Genomic DNA, 16968 nt, shown 5'->3' with positions numbered 1-16968 from the left:
AAGAACTTATTAGAGCATACAAAGACCAAGTTAATAACTTCCCACAGAGCATTTACTGCCTTGGCCCCCAAACTGTGGAATAGCTTACTGGAAGAGATCCGTCTTATCACCACCTTAGATGCCTTTAAGAAGGCACTTAAGACGGATCTCTTCTGGTGGACCTATCCTCCTGATTTTCTATAAAAGACCATAAGAAGACACTCCACTCTGAGTATGCTTATATGAAATTAGATGTTGATATAGCTATTTTATCAAATTAATAGTACTGTTAAGATTTTATTGACTGTATTTTATATGGAATTATATTTTTATTTTTATTGATGTAAACCAGCTCAAACCGCAGGGAGAGGCGGGAAATATAAATAAAAACTAATATATATATATATATATATATATATATATATATATATCTTTATTAATTTTCAACTTAAATAATAATAATAAAAAACTACAACCATATCAACCATTTTGGTCCAATATGAAACAATCAAACATATACATTTTCTTGCTTAGTATAGAGCAAGGGTGGGCAACCTTTTTAAGCCGGGGGCCGGGTTGCTGTCCCTCAGACAACTGGGGGGCCGAAGCCAATAAATAAATAAATAAATAAATAAATAAATAAATAAATAAAGTGAAAAAAATTAAATAAATAAATAAACTGGGACAGATGTAAGTCAACATTTTCAAATGGAGGACACTTTTACAAAAATAGAGGACACAAAAATTTGCTGGTTTTTAAAAAAATGTTAATATAAATGCATGTTTCTGAAGCTTCTATAGACAATGGTTTTAGATTGTGAAGTCGAAGGCTTTCACAGCTGGCGCCCATAGTTTTTTTGTAGGTTTTTTGGGCTATGTGGCCATGTTCTAGAAGAGTTTATTCCTGATGTTTTGCCTGCATCTGTGGCTGGCATCTTCAGGTTTTAGATTACAGTCCCAAATTGGCATTTATGGCTGGGGAGTGGGGGATGCAATGGCCCAGTGTGGTGCAGAGGTTTGAGTGTAGGACTCCAGCCAGGGTTTGATTCTCACCTTGTCCATGCAACCCCCCCCCCCCCCCCCGGGTGACTTTGAGCAAGTCCCACACTCTCAGCCTCAGAGGATGGCTGCGGCAAACCTCCTCTGGACAAATCTTGACAAGAAAACCCCATGACAGTGGCTGTAAATAAAAAATGACTTCCAGGCACCCAACAACAACCAGGAGAGGGGGTGTAAATTTACAGCGCTTTATAAATAAAGGTTAATAATAATAATAATAAAGCATGTATCCCCCAGGGCTCCCTCACAGTCACAGTCACACACTCCTTGCCCCCCAAATGCCTAGGATGTGGGCCCACAACTACAGCCAACCTTCCCCTTGCTCACAATGTCTGCCTGCCTGACCTAGGGCTGAATGCAAAAGGCACAGGCCTGGCCAGAGCTCTCTCCCTCAGTCCAGGTCCTCCTCCATTGCCATCCCCATCATCCCCTTTCTCCTCCTCCTCCTCCTCCCCATCCTGCCCCGCTTCCCACTCTGCGGAGGAGACGTGACACTGCAGGGGTCTCCAGGGCCCAGGCAGCCAAGGGAGAAGCGGGCAGCAGGGGGCCATGGCCAAGGGGAAGGGGAGCACACACACACAGCCCCAGCAGCCCCTTCCCCTTCCTTCCGGCCCTGGAGGAGGCCAAGCCTGCCAGCCCCAGAGGTTTCCCTTGCTGCAAAGAAAGATAAAAGGTGGGGGGCTTAGGAGGAAAAGCAGAGAGATTACCTGGGCGCTGCGGCAGGAGGAGGAGGAGGAGGAGGAGGAGGAGGAGGAGGAGGAAGCAGGAGACGGAGGGAGGAGCAGAGGAGAAGGCAATGGCAGCACTTCCACCTCCTCCTCCTCTTTTCTCTCTCCTCCCCTTCAACCACCTTCTCCTCTTTCTTCTTCTTCTTCTTCTCTTCTTCTTCTTCTCCTCCTCCCTTCCTCCTCCTGCTTGCACTCCTTGGAAAGGGAGAGCTGCTGTGGAGCTGGGCAGGTGAGGGTCTGGCCAAAGGCCCCGGTGGCAATCGGTGGCAGGACCAGCCTGGGGCCGGTCCCAAGGCCTTGCCGGGCCGCATCCGGCCCGCAGGCCATAGGTTGCCTACCCCTGGTATAGAGTATAGGGGTTTTCAATTATCCTCGATTATTTACTCTAAAAACCAATAAATATTATTATCGCATCATCATGTGGTGGATGGTGGAAGTTGTAATCACACATCTGAAGGTGCCAGTTTGGTGAAAGTTGCTAAGCAAGTGCTTCTATCAAACTTGTTGCTTTCTGGTGTGGCGTGGATAGAGAAGTGCTCCTCATGCATGGAAATGATCTGCTAGGTTTTAAATAAAAAAAGATATTACTGTAGTCTTTATTGAAATAGTGTAATATAGTGATTCTTGATAGCTTGGCATAGGGAGGCTTTTTGTGTTTTTAATCAAGCATGTGCTGATGGCATCTGCTGTTGTCTACACAGCAGAATCTTGCTGCTGCTATTCAGTATTTGAGCAGATGGTATGCAATTTTTAGACTGGCTAATATTTTTTCAGCCTGTGCTTTTATTAATATTTTCTAAATATTTAGTACATTATTCAAAATAAGTAGCTATTTTTGGAGCAGTTTGGCAGCTTGAAGATCAGTTTTGGCAAGCAAGATGATTCTTGGGCCTTTAGAAATGGGAAACACTTATAGTCAGATGTTAAAAGAGGAAAATGAACTGAAATAATATGGAGAAAACAATATTAATTGCTTTTGGCGTATCTACTTCTGATCTGGCTGAGACAAATGGCTGTAAATAGCATGCATCTGATAACTCCCATTCAGTGTCCCAGGTTTTGAACTCGTGTGACCTGATGCCTATTCATTTGGGAGAGATTGGGCTACCTAAAAATAAAATATTGGTTTCTATATCTCTCAGACCTGGTTACATAGAAGTTTATTAGTATGTAATTTAAAACAAAACCAAATGGTGTTGCTGCCAGGTCTGTGTCCTTTCCCTTTCAAGATCTAAACAACATTGAGGGAGGTTGCACCAAGGGATGTTGAAGTATCTGTTTTTAACAAAGAAAGGAAAATGAGGAAAATTCTAAGCCTTTTTGTGGAAATGTGGAAATCTGAGGTCTTGCAGTTTTGGCCAAAGCTTTTACAGTGCGAATAACTACAAAGGTAGACAATACAAATATTGTGACAATTAATGTAAAGGTGGCAGCTAAGGATGGGAACAAAGCACACTTCAAAGAAAAAAAACCCTGCCTTTTCCTTTGCACATCCTGGACAACCTACACTTGACAAACATACTTTCTACTACCTTCAGTACAAAGTGATTGGTCACTTGAGGAGACACTGTTACTCCTCCCTTCATGATTCTGGCTGGGGAGTCTTCAGAGTGAGGCATTGGGATCAAGTTGTCTATGTTGCTGCCGTATAGATGATCTGTAGGTCACCATGCCCACAGTGTCCTTCTCTCAAGAAGGACTACATCTAAACAAGTCATTAGGGTCTGGTGAAGTCTCTGGAAAGTGATGGTGGCCATCTTCTTGCAGTGGCATTGCTGCAGTTGGTGAACTCTTCCAGCAGATGATACTTTGCCTAGCTCCTTTTCTCCTGTTGCCATTCCTGTAGTTTTAAGAAGAATACTCAGCCATGGACTCAGAGGGCTAGAATGTGCTGTATGAAACTGGTAAGTCTTTCCCCTGTTCAACCAGTTCTGTGAAGAGAACTCTTTACAAGTGAAATTAAAAGCCGTGGAACAGTGAAGAGGAAGATTGTAAAACTACTTGCAAAGTGTGTTTTCTCACCAATATTATTTTACTAAGTAGCACCAGGTTGTAAACTAGTTTCAAGTCCTACTATTAATGTGTTTATGATTTAATGTAATATTAATCTAAAAGGAAATTGGTAATTGAAATGGTTATAATATATTGTAAACCTGAGCCTTTAAAGAGGGAAAGATGATATTTCAAAGATTAAGTTTTAAGTGATATTGATGGGGTGTAGAAACAAGAAAATAAAGCATTTCCAGAATATCACAAGCACTATCATCAATAGCATGACAGAGTACTGCTGATTCATCTCACCTGAAAGTTGTTCTGGAAACTTTAAAATGTAACCAACTTAAGAATAGGATGGCAATGGGAAAACCTAGAAAGGCAAGTTTAGGGGGAGCATCTGAAATATGAGTGAGCAATGATGTCAAAACTGGAGAGGGTGAGGAGGATATGAAACCACCCATAAAGGTGTTTAACAGGATGAAAATGCTATGATAATCAGTCTTTCAAATGATCAAACTGCAGATGAGAGGGAAGATTTATGACAAAGGTATTCATTAATCATTTTAAGCAGTTTTCCATTAGTATAATTTCTGTTTATGAAAATAAGCTAATTTATTTATGCTGAAGTAGCACTGAGGTGCATTCATTCACCTTTGTTTATTCACATGGGAAATGGCAAGTGGGACAGAAAAAAATATCTTTACAGCAAAATGCCTGAGGTCAAACTACATAGCAAAGTGAAAGCAATTAGGGTTATAAGACTCCATGTAGGGTTCTGTATGGTGCAGCGTTGTATATGTGATGTCACCAATCAGATGTTATGTTGATATAGTATGATAGATACAAATGCCATCCTTTCTGCATTGGACTGTATGCCCAACTTATTACATCAGCTTTCTTCAGCATCCTTAAAGGTGGTGACCATATGCACACCTATCATGTGTGTGCCTTCAAGTTTACTGTCAATGTATGATGACTTCATAAATTTCATAAGGTTTCCTTAGGCAAGGAATCCTCTGAGGTAGTTTTCCTTTCTTTGAAATAAAGCCTGGTATGCATTGGTGGTCTCCTATCTGACTCTGCTTAGCTTCCAGGGTAAGATGGGATATTATTTATTTATTTATTTATTTATTTATTTATTTACTTACATTATTTATACCCTGCCCTTCAGCCCTAATGGCTCTCAGAGCGGCTTACAATTATTATTTTTAATAAGACGGTTCCCTGCCCTCAGGCTTACAATCTAAAAGACACGACACAAAAGGAGAAGGGAATGGTGGAGGGAAAGGGGATGAAGTCCAGTGGTTCTTCTCTCCCTCTGAGGCCTGGACCAAGGCAGGTGGACTAGAGGGAGGGCTCTTCTTCTTCAGGCTAGCCCTGGTGGAGCTGGGCCAGCCTATTCACTCCCTCCCAGGCCGAAGATATGGTGTCTTTAGGGTTTTTAGGCTTCTATCATAACTTGTAATATTTTCCAAATCTGAAAGATACACATACTATCTGTAAATAAAATTATTTCTTTTACAGCTTTGACAACAACGTAGTTACTGAAACAGAAAATAGTTTAAAAAGAAACAGGGTGTTTGGACCTGAAAACTTAAGTAAGAGGTATTTCTTGAAGGATCAGAGTGTGCTTTGATTGTAGAAGTTCCCCGATTAAATTGTTGTCATTTCTTAATAAGATATCTATCTTGGGTAGCAAGATTGGCAAAGCTGTTTCTGAGACCTTGAAAGCTGCTCCAAGGACTGTATTTAATGCTTGTCAAGATGAGCTTATGGTCTCATGAAGTATAAAGCAGTTTCATATGGTATCTCTACCACTTGATGTAGCAAATAGGCTTGTTCCCGTTTGTCATGTTTAGAAGTAGCATCTTATGGGTTCCCAGTTTTCTCTCTCTTCTGAGCAATCATAGATGGTCATTATTTTACTTAATTTTTTGTTGGTTGCCTAAAACTCTGTTCCATGAATTTTAGCCTTCAAGGTTATATTTATGCATGCTTTTCTTACATAAGCTACATTCCACTCAAATGTTCCTTAACTATCATTTACCCCTCTTTGAAGCGTGAAGGTGAAGCCAGTGTAGAAGGCGTTCTCAATCAGCTAGTCCTAGAGCACCTGCAGTTGGCACCTCTCCAGTGGGGTGAGTAATGTGGAAAAGTTTGATGATTATATAAAAGTTGCTTTCTGATACAATGCTTTTTCCAGGCATACTCTGCAAAATAATTTAGTAACCTCTTGAAATGTTGACCGATGCACAATGCTGTTTACAGCTTTCATTTCTGATCATTTGTTAAAAGATCACTGAAGTGGAATGGCTTAGCATGAAACCTTTCCCCCTATATTTAGTTTAGTTGGCTTTGGAAAATAATCTAGAGTAGAGATTTCTTTTAATCAAAACAAACTATTACTGTTCATAGCCTTGCTGTCTGGCCCAGTGGAATACGATTTTGATGTTCAAAATTACAACCAGTTATTTTTTGAAACTCATAATTCTTGCATGTTGTAGTGTTTTGTTTTATAGAAATTAGTCCAAAGTGTTAGCAGTGAATTGAATGGGGGGCATATTGATATTAGACACATTTAATGTGACAGAGTGTGGAAAATAGGTGCAAAAAGCAAAATCGTGCCAAACTGCATATTTAGTGCTCTTCCAAGCTGTTTTTATATATAATGTAAGAGAGTTTGCATGTGTGCAAGTACTTAAGTATGTAAGAAAAGCAGCCACTACAGATTATGACTTTGAACTAAGAGGAAGAGGGAGGTTGGGTTGGCTGATTTCCCTCCATTTCAGATAGAGTGGATAAAGGTTGAAGAAGGGGATTTGACACACACACAAAATACATTCTATGGTTTAGTGGACAACCTGTGGGATTATAGGAATTGCAGTTTGACAACATCTGCCCTGCTTGATGGAGAGAATATTATGCAATACCTTTCTCTTGTTCCTTCAAACTAACTAAACAGTAAAGCAATTGTTTAACCTGAATGCATAGGAATGTTTGATGCTTGCTGCATCATTCATTGGTCATACATAAACCCATCAAGGACAAGACATACAGGTAGGTGATTGCAGTGCAATTCATCATTCTTGGATGAAGTTGCTTTTCTGATTCAAAGTTGTTCCAGTTCCAGACTGAACAAAATTGCTCTGATGGGAGTGTGTGATGAAGAAGGGTCAAGAAGGTGTGGTCGTCTTAATTCTCCTGTACTTTTTAGTAATGTTGTTACTAATTTTAATTAATTATAATTTTAATTATTGTTGGTTGCCCTTGCAATCTCTGAACTAAAGAATTTGGTTCAAAGTATTGTGAAATTATTAAATGTGATTTCTGCATCATAGGATTAATTTTCCCACTGCATGAACTTTAACATTTGTATAGTTTGTGGAATACCACAATTTTATTCTGAATTCCAAAATTCTTTGTGAGATTTTTGTTTCATGCTAGGGGATGAGCAGTCAGGTCCCCTCCATCAGATCTTTCAACCAACCTGCAAAGAGTTCAGGGATTTTTCTATCTGTTGCCTTCTTATAAATTCATGATATAAATGTTTGAGCATCTGGTGGAAGGCTAGGATTCTGTGCAATTCATTTTTTTTAAACAGGGAAGAACAGCAGTGCTTTATTGAAGATATATGTTTAATAAAGAAATGAAACAGAAAAGATGGAGGTTTAGAAGAAATAGATGTATTAAAAATAATAAAAAGGAATAATGAATTCTCACTTTTAAAATAGCCACCTGTTAAAATGTGCAAGAAATAATGTGCAGTTGAAAAAGGGTAACGTAATTTCACATTTGTGAGTTGATTTAAAGTGTGTTTGTATAATATAAGAATGGCTTTGATGGCATCAGGTTCCATTAGTTTGATGGACTCAGCAAACAGTTGCCTAATTTCTAGTAGAGTTGCTACAGAATTATGCTTGGACCTTGGGTTCTTAAAAGGAAGTGTTCGAAGAGAGGCATATTCAAATGAATTACTGTTCTACAGACCTTCTTTCAACGGAAAGGAGAGGAGAATAGTCTCTTTTCTGTGTTGAAATTTTCTGTGTGCCTTCAGGGTCTATTTTTAAGGCCACATAGAAAACTACAGGTTGGAAGGACGGTAGGGGTGTTGATTTAGTTGTCATTCTCTCCTCCTCCTCCTCCATCTCCATTATTGATTCTTTTAAAAAAATTAATTTTAGCTTTGGGTCTGGAAAATTTGGTTTGGGGTGCATTTGGAATAATACTTAGTAGTAACTTAGTAGTACTTATTATTATTATTAACCTTTATTTATAAAGCACTGTAAATTTAAACAGCGCTGTACATACAATCTTTTAATTAGGCGGTTCCCTGCCCTCAGGCTTACAATCTAAAAAGACATGACACAAAAGGAGAAGGGAGTGGTGGCGAGGAAGGGGATGAGGGCCAGCAGTTCTTCTCTACCTCCAAGGCCTGGACCAAGGCAGATGGACTGGAGGGAGGACTTGGCTTCTTTATGAATGGGTAAACTTCTTCCAGGGAGGCCTGTTGGAGTTAGCCTGCCTCTCTGGTAGGATAATACATATAAAATACATAGCAATACAGGAAATGATTCAATAAAACAGGCAACAAAAGAACATTAAATAGCAAGTGACAATTATGCAATGCCTGGGAACGCTTCTCTGAACACGATGGTCTTCAACTCTGTTTTGAAGCTGGTTAAAGAAGTGATGGCTCTTGCTCGCAGGGGAAGAAGGTTCCAGGAGTGAGGCGCAGCAAGTGAAAAGGGGCGAATTCGGGATGGGGCAGAGGAAATCCTGGGCTGGGACAGCACACCTTGACGACCAGAACGGAGGGCACTAGTGGGAAGGTGAGGAGAAATAAGGTCTGATAAGTAAGGAGGGGCCAGCCCATGGAGGGCTTTAAACGTCGACAGCAGGAGCTTGTACTGAATACGGAAAGGGAGTGGTAGCCAGTGAAGGGATGCCAAGACAGGAGAGATGTGGTCAGAGCGGTGGGCGGATGTGATAATGTGTGCAGCTGAATGCTGGACAGAGATTAAAGGACGGCGGTGAGAAGGAGGAAGCCCAGTCAGGAGGACGTTACAGTAATCAAGTCGTGAGATCACTAGGGCATGGACCAGGATCTTGGCAGTAGAGGCGGAAAGATAAGGTCGGATTTTAGCAATATTGTACAAAAAGAATCTACAAGCCTTGGCTGTGGTCTGGATCTGAGGGATACACGACAGAGAAGAATCAAAGATAAAACCAAGACTGCGGGCTTGCTGGACTGGTTGAATAGAAATGTTGTCCACAGAGACAGAAAAGGAATGTTGAAGGGTGGACTTAGGAGGAAAGACAAGAAGCTCCGTCTTGGACACGTTGAGCTTCAAACGCCGATGGTGCATCCACTGCGAGACAGCTGTGAGGCAAGACGAAACTTGCTGTTCAAGCCTTGGAGAAAGGTCAGGGTGGAAAGATACAACTGGGTGTCATCGGCATACAGATGGTAGGAAAAACCAAAAGAGCTAATGAGTTTTCCTAAGGACAGTGTGTAGAGAGAAAACAGAAGGGGACCCAGAACAGAGCCCTGGGGAACTCCAACAGATAAGGGAACAGGAGATGAATTCTGACCGCCTGCAACCACTGCAAAAGATCTGCCAGAACAAATAAGATTTAAACCAGTCGAGAACAGAGTCTGAGAACCCAAGGTCAGAAAGTATATCAACTTATTCTGATAATAGGAAACCTTTTGTTGATGTCGATGCTAGTAATGGCTTAGTGTAGGTTTGTAATTCTTGTTCTGTTACAAAGGTACAGAAATGAAAATACAATTTGTAAATATGGAATATGAACAAAGCAGGGCAAAATCAGGAAAATATATGAAACTCAATATAGTATATAGAAACAAGCTGTTCTAAAAGATAAGCAAAATAAACATTCTGCCTTGGGGGAAACAAGAATATATATATATTTGGGCTCACATAGCAAAAGGTTTTTGGGCAGAAGTTGAGTTCATGATCCCTGGAAAATATGTGGCTTAGGGATAGTGTGGAGAAGAAAATAGAAAACTTTTAACATTAATAAAAATATTTTTTTAAAATTATAATTCCTGCCACAAACAGAGAAGATAAGAATCGATCAGACAAAAAGAATTTTGTTACATGATTACATTTTGCTAGATTATCACATGGCCAATTGATTACATAATATATCATAATCAAATACACTTGGTTATGCTTTATACTAGAAGAATAAATAGTCTTTTTCTAGGGGGAGAGGGAAGAGAGGAGAGAAGAATGCAATTGTGCAGTAGAACAGTGGAGTGGCCAATTTTGACTGTAAAACAGTCAAATATTTGTTCTTCAATGGTCTTATCCCAACCTAGACCTCAATTTAACTTCTTCTGTTTAAGATTAACAAACCAGCTCTAGGAGGGGACTGGCATACACAGATACAAGACCTCCATGTATAGCAGAGCTGCCAAGAGGTGCCTGTTCCAAATACATGTGTCCTTTCTCAATGAAACACCTCTAGGAAAATTAATGTCTTTGTATGTCAAGAGCAATATTTCAATTTTTTAATAGTCTCCTCAATTTTTTAATAGTTCTCATCAAAGAAAGATGAACTTTACCCTCCAGTACTGGTCCTGTTCAAAGAGGTAGACATAACATAGCCAGACAACAACTTCTACCCTGCCAAGCTTAACTGCCTTGAATCCTATTTTGGGAGAAAGATGAGATATAAATTCAACCAACCAACTAACCAATCAATAAACAAGCAAGCAAGCAAACAAACAAACAAACAAACAGGCTCCACAAAAATCTAAAGAAGTACATAAGTAATTCTGTAAATCTAGGGGGCTTTGTGTTTGCATTTCTCCAACCCCATCCTTCCCCACAGTCTTAATGGCAAAGCTTTTGATACTTAAAGAAACTTCAGATGCAGCACATGACATGATAGGAGTGTCATTGCTCCAAGTATGAAGGGGTTCATTGAGCACGCTTAAAGTAGTTCTTTGGACACTGGCCATTGTAAAAAGTTTAACAGATTTATAGCAGAACTGCAAGTATAACAAACACTAGGATAGTCAATGCCTGGTTATCTAATAAGGAGAAAGATATGTACAAATATGAGAGAAGAAATTCAAAAGGGCATACATACCCCAGGAGCCTACGGCTGGGTAGGCCTAGGATTATCAGTTTATTTAATAAATGTAGACATTTCCTCTCTAAGGCTCAAGGAAGCTCATTTAAATTTAAAGACTATATATAAAAATAGGTTGAGTCAAAATCATCATACTCCTACCCAACTATCAATTTCACTCAAATCCTTGGCAAGTTACCTGAAATGAAAACTAGAAATCAGCATTAAAGCTCATGCTTTGCACACAAAATGTTCTGAGCTGAGTTCCAGCTAATCACCAGTGTGAGCAAAACAGTGTGAGTTTTCTGTGTTGAACAACTATTTCACATTATTTATAAAACAGAATAGCACTGGAAGAGAACCATGGAATAGGACTGTCAAATTAAAAATCACAAAACAAGCCATGAAGTTGCAGGTTTAAAAAATCTAATAGAAAAAAAATGAAGCCACTGCTTTAGGAGACTATTTTCACACTTCATTTTCTTCCTACCTGTCAATTAGTTCCTGAGTAATTGAAATATATTTATCAAACCTTGAGTCTCTTAATCTGTTTTGTCCACTGCTTCTCAGCATTTTGTCTAATATAAAATACAATATGATTGCCTAATTCTGATTGTAAAACTGCCTGTGAGAAGGGAAAACCAAGAAGGAAAAGGTTTTTTGTCACACAGGTTGAGTACTTCTTATCCAAAATGCATGGGACCAGAAGTGTTCTGTACTGATAAAAATATTAAATTTGTGAGACAACAGTGTAAGGTACATTTTAATTGTGTGTGTGTGTGTTTTTAAATTCAATATCCTAAAATACATTAGAAATATCTACAATATTGAAAAAGTTTTTTAATCGCAAGCCTGTGTTATTAGTTTTGGATAAAAATTTTGCTGAAACACATCCTTATTCTTTCTGTTATTTCTGCCTCCGGCACCAAATTTTCTCTTAAAGAAGTAATGCTTAGGAATACGTCTACTTTGTTAATTGAGGTATACCTTTATTGGAGTGACTTTACATCTTATTGCTTTTAAAATTATACTTTTTTGTTCAAGTGGGAGTAATGCTTTGCTCAAATAATGCTGAGAATGTATAAATAACTTTCACAATGCTCTTAATTAAGTAACATGAGTTGTTTCTGTGCCGGCCTGTTCTCTCAGAGGAACAATTTGCTTGTAAAATGGCAGGTTAGGTTAATTTTATGCACTATTTCAAATTCTACCTGTGGAAAATACTTCAAAAGTTCAGAGACATAATTATTTCAGCAGTTTTTCTGTATCACTGAAATGGCAGAGAATGCTAATCAGATTCTTCAGTGTGTGCTAACTACCTATTGTTTTGAATCTTGCTGTGAGCTTACAGATACACACTGGAGAGCTGGCATGTATCTAGATGTCAATATAATAATAATAATAATAAATTTTATTTCTACCCCACCCTTCCATAGATATGATCAGGGCGGCTTACAAATTTTTAAAACATTTCAATACAGGATAAAAATTCAATATAACAGTTAAAAACATTACTACAAAAAACAGGAACAGGAAAACAATAAAATACACATGTCAAGGGCAAGGAAAAGGAGAAAATTAGTTTAGTTTACTACTATATGATAGTAGAGTTTGCATTGGAGAATTCATATATATATATAATTGCAAATGTTATATTGCTCGGTGCAACTATTTTTGAAGTGTTGATTTTTCCCCATTTCCCCCTACTTGGTAAGAAAGAGAAAGGATAAAAGGACAGTTCAGATGCAGTTTCTCAAAACGTCTTGAATAGATACCATTGAGCATCTACCTTGAATAGATACCATTGAGCTTCTGTGGACCCTGTTAAACTGGATCACTTTGAGTTTGTTAGTACCGAGGAAGTGGACAAGATCCTTCGAGGTGTTAGGAAGACGATGTGTTCTCTCGATCCCTGTCCATCATGGCTGGCAGCTCGGGGGGGGGGGGATGCGGTGCTAACTATGCTGCACCACATAATTAATACATCTCTAAGGGAGGGACAGTTTACATCTAAATTGAAATTAGCAGTTGTAAAACCTCTGCTAAAAAAAACCTCCTTAGACCCCCCTGATTCATAACAACTATCGGCCTATATCGCTGCTGCCTTTTTTAGGGAAGGTGATTGAGAGAGTGGTCGCTTTCCAGCTTCAATCGATTTTGGATGAAACGGATTTTCTAGACCCATTTCAAACTGGCTTCCGGGTGGGCTATGGAGTTGAGACTGCCATGGTCGCCTTAGTCAATGATCTCTGTCTGGGCATGGACAGGGGAAGCGTGTCCCTGTTAGTGCTTTTGGACATCTCAGCGGCTTTCGATACCATTGACCATGGTATCCTTCTGGAACACCTGAGGAAGTTAGGTATCGGGGGCACTGCGCTCCAGTGGTTCCGTTCCTACCTCTCGGGTAGATTCCAGATGGTGCAGCTGGGGGACGTGTGCTCCGATAAGAGGGCACTTACATCTGGTGTCCCTCAAGGAGCCATTCTGTCCCCCATGCTATTTAACATTCAATGAAACCGGAGGTACTGGTGATAGGTTCCCCGGGTCCGGGTGGTGAGATTTGCCATCCTGTCCTGAACGGGGTCACGCTCCCCTTGAAGGACTCGGTTCGCATTTTGGGAGTGCTCCTGGACTCGTCGCTCCAGCTGTCATCTCAGGTGGATGCGGCGGTCAAGAGCGCTTGTTATCAGCTTCGGCTGATACACCAGCTGTGCCCCTACCTGGACCGGAAGGACCTTGAAACTGTAGTACATGCTCTGGTAACCTCTCAATTGGATTTCTGTAATGCGCTCTGCATGGGGCAACCCTTGTACCAAACCCGGAAGCTACAGTTAGTGCAAAATATGGCAGCGAGACTGGTCGCTGGATGCTCCAGGTCAGACCATATTACACCTATCTTGAAAGATCTCCATTGGCTGCCTATTTGCTTCCGGGCTCAATACAAGGTATTGGTTATGACCTATAAAGCCCTAAATGGTTTGGGCCCAGGGTACTTGGAGGACCGCCTCTCCCCATATAATCCGCCTCGCACACTCAGGTCGGCAGGGAAGAATCTGCTGGAGGTCCCAACTGCACGCTATGTGAGGACCTCGCAACGGGCCTTTTCTATCTCAGCCCCAAGATTATGGAATAATCTCCCGGACGAGCTCTGCTCCACCACATCTTTAGATATTTTCATGAAGAATCTTAAGACCTTTTTCTTCTCTCAAGCCTTCCCCCCATGAGATGTTATTTTATGTTTTACCCCTCCTGTTGACGACCTGTAATGTTATGGATTTCCCCACTCAGCTGGCCCTGTTGTTGTTCTGCTATTGTGACTGTTTTTTAATACTGTTTTAACTGTTTTTATCTTGATATATTTTTACCTGAATCTGTTTGCCGCTTTGATCAAAGTTGGAAAAGCGGGATATAAATGAACTTCTTCTTCTTCTTCTTCTTCTTCTTCTTCTTCTTATTATTATTATTATTATTATTATTATTATTATTATTATTATTACCAGGATCTGAGTAGCATAAAGGTCATTTGCAAAATATATTTAAGCCAAACTGTGGTTCCACACTGTATCTGATTGACTAGTTATAGTGCAAAATGTCCTTGAAGATTGACTGGCCAAAGAGAGAAGTGTTTGGGAAATGAAAACTTTCTCATGTCTGGATGGTTCTTATTGGGAGGTTCAGAAATCATGCTTCCTGCTTGATACTGAAAGGCACTAGTTTTTAAAATGAAATTGTTTAATTAATATCCTGTCTTTCTCCCAGTGTGGGACCAAGACAGTTCATAGCATACTTCCAAACAAAATATGGCCAACCATACTAGGGAAAAACAAGAAATTAAATAGGCCATCTTTTAAAAAGCAGCATTAATTTAATACATTGAAAAGTTTTAAAAATATAACAGTGAGGGCATGTGTATAGCATCTCCTTTTAAAGGTCTCTTCTGTAGCCAAGAACCTTTCTGAATGAAAAGATTTTTGCCTAGTGGTCAAAGGAGAATAGAGAAGGGTCTGGTTTAGCCTTCTACAGCCTCAGAACATCCACCAAGAAGGACCTGTCATATTTCTTCACCAAATATCCCTGTGCCAGTGGCAGGACTGAGATAAAAAGCCTTCACCTGAGGATCTCAACACTAGGGAATGCTCATATAATGAGACAGGGTGTTTTCATGTTCTATGGGTTTTACTAGTTAGAAGTAGCTGGAAATGTACACTTGTCCCTCCACATTTGTTGGGGTTAGGGGTACAGGATCCCTGTGAATGTAGAAAAAAATGCAAATAACAAAAACACTATGTTTTTACCTGAGAGAACACTTCTCTAGGAATCTTTAGGTCCTCCAATGCAACGCTGTGGTCAACATCTACCAAACATTGACCATAGAACGGAGGATCTGCAAACACCTTGTGGAGTGTTCTGTCTCGGAAACTCTAGGTTCTTCAGTGCGACTTTGGTTAAATTTGACCATAGGGTTGAGCTGGAGGCCCTCAATATTCCTAGAGAGAACATATTAATAAAATCTGTGAATAATCAGATCCCCAGAAGTCAAAGCTGCAAATGTGGAGGGATGAGCATACTGATAGCTAGTGAAGTTCTTATAATAGGTGGGTTATATGTTCTTTTTATCCAGCCTTAGTCTGCTGCCTGGCCACAACATTTTGTGGCCAGGCAGCAGACTATTTGAAATTTCCAAATACAGTGGACCCATGATATCTGCTGGGGTTCGCTTCCAGGACCCCCCCTCCCCCATATATACCAAAATCTGTAGATGTTCAAGTCTCATTATATATGATGACATATTAAAGCGGTGTCCCTTATATAAAATGGCAAAATCAAGGTTTGCTCTTGGCAATTTATATGTACACTGGTGCCTCGGGATACGAAATGATCGGGTTACGAAATTTCCGGGATACGAAAAAGTTGGATTGGCAAAAACTGTTTCGGGTTACGAAATATTTTTCGGATTACGAAATTCATTTCGGCGCGAAATTCAAATGCTGCAAAGTGCAGCTATAGGCTTTCCAGTGCTTTCGGGTTACGAAATTTTCGGGTTACGAAAGGAATGGCGGAACGAATTAATTTCGTAACCCGAGGCACCAGTGTATATTTTAATATTTTCAAGCTGTGGATGATTGAATCTGTGGATAAGGAATCCATGTGTATAGACAGCCTACTGTAATTTCCAAACCACCCCCCACCCCCGAGTGTGTTACAATGATCCCAATAGGATTCAATTAAGGCACATGTCACTATGGCCAAATTTGACATCTCTAGGAATGGATAGAGATGGTACACTATTGGTGGTACAGACCTATTCGAAAAAGCTAGGGTTTGATTCTTTGAATGTTTATTCCCATATTAGTTTCTCTGTGAGAAGTTTTAAAGTGGATTTACAGTTGCATGGATTTGTTAGTACTCATACTTCTTGGCACAGACAGCAGACATTACTTTAGGATGAAAAATGGACTGGGATGATACAGGGCAAAGAATAAAAATGAGACAATTCAGAAATATGATTAAGTTTATTTGTGAGAGATTGCTTCAGTCTCTTCACTGTTACACTACCTTGTTCTAGCACAAAAAGTTCATTTGGAAAACAACACGTAATTCAGGCAAGCCATAATAACAAGATGTAGCCCAGAGTATGTTGCAATCTTGTGTTGCAGATCTAACACATGACATAGATTCTAACAAGAGGGACAAATTGTTTAAAAATTGTGGAAGTAACAGGGATAGATTTTCTGTTCAACACTTTCTTAAGATGAATAATTTCTTTTGAATGAAAACAGGAAAGCTGGTAGGAATGTACGGACATACCTCAGTTAACAAAGCCTCTGACAAAGAAGCTCCTTTTTGTAAAGTGTTCTCATGCCTCAGTCCCCACCTTTCCTCCTTGTCCTCTGTTTATCTGGAAGTTTTTTCCCAGCAGCATTGATACTGGGAGGATGGTAAAAGAAAGCTGGCAAAATACAGACATTCTGCTTCAGTTTGTGGGAATATGTCTGCAGCAAACATTGAAGTACATGAGGTGAGAATAATGGGATTCTGGTTGTAGTCAGTCCTACTGTTGCTGTGTGTGCCTTCCTACAGCAAGCCAAATAATAAGCAGCCA

At 39.9% G+C, this 16968-nt stretch overlaps 1 protein-coding gene across 1 annotated transcript in view; it reads left to right on the top strand.

The window, feature by feature from the left end:
* Positions 1-16968, top strand: part of LOC149317694 (trafficking protein particle complex subunit 9) — a 337712-nt gene that overhangs the window by 130103 nt on the left and 190641 nt on the right. The window contains exon 21 of the mRNA XM_089518016.1: positions 5809-5899. Within this exon, the coding sequence (XP_089374142.1) occupies positions 5809-5899 (91 nt within the window). The remainder of the gene's footprint in view (positions 1-5808; positions 5900-16968) is intronic.

This window comes from Sceloporus occidentalis, unplaced genomic scaffold, assembly GCF_023333645.1.
Source record: "Sceloporus occidentalis isolate IW3139 unplaced genomic scaffold, rSceOcc1.0.p SCAF_3, whole genome shotgun sequence".
NCBI lineage: Eukaryota > Metazoa > Chordata > Lepidosauria > Squamata > Phrynosomatidae > Sceloporus > Sceloporus occidentalis.
Note: the sequence above shows the minus strand (reverse complement) of the source record. Positions and strands in the feature narration are given on the sequence as shown.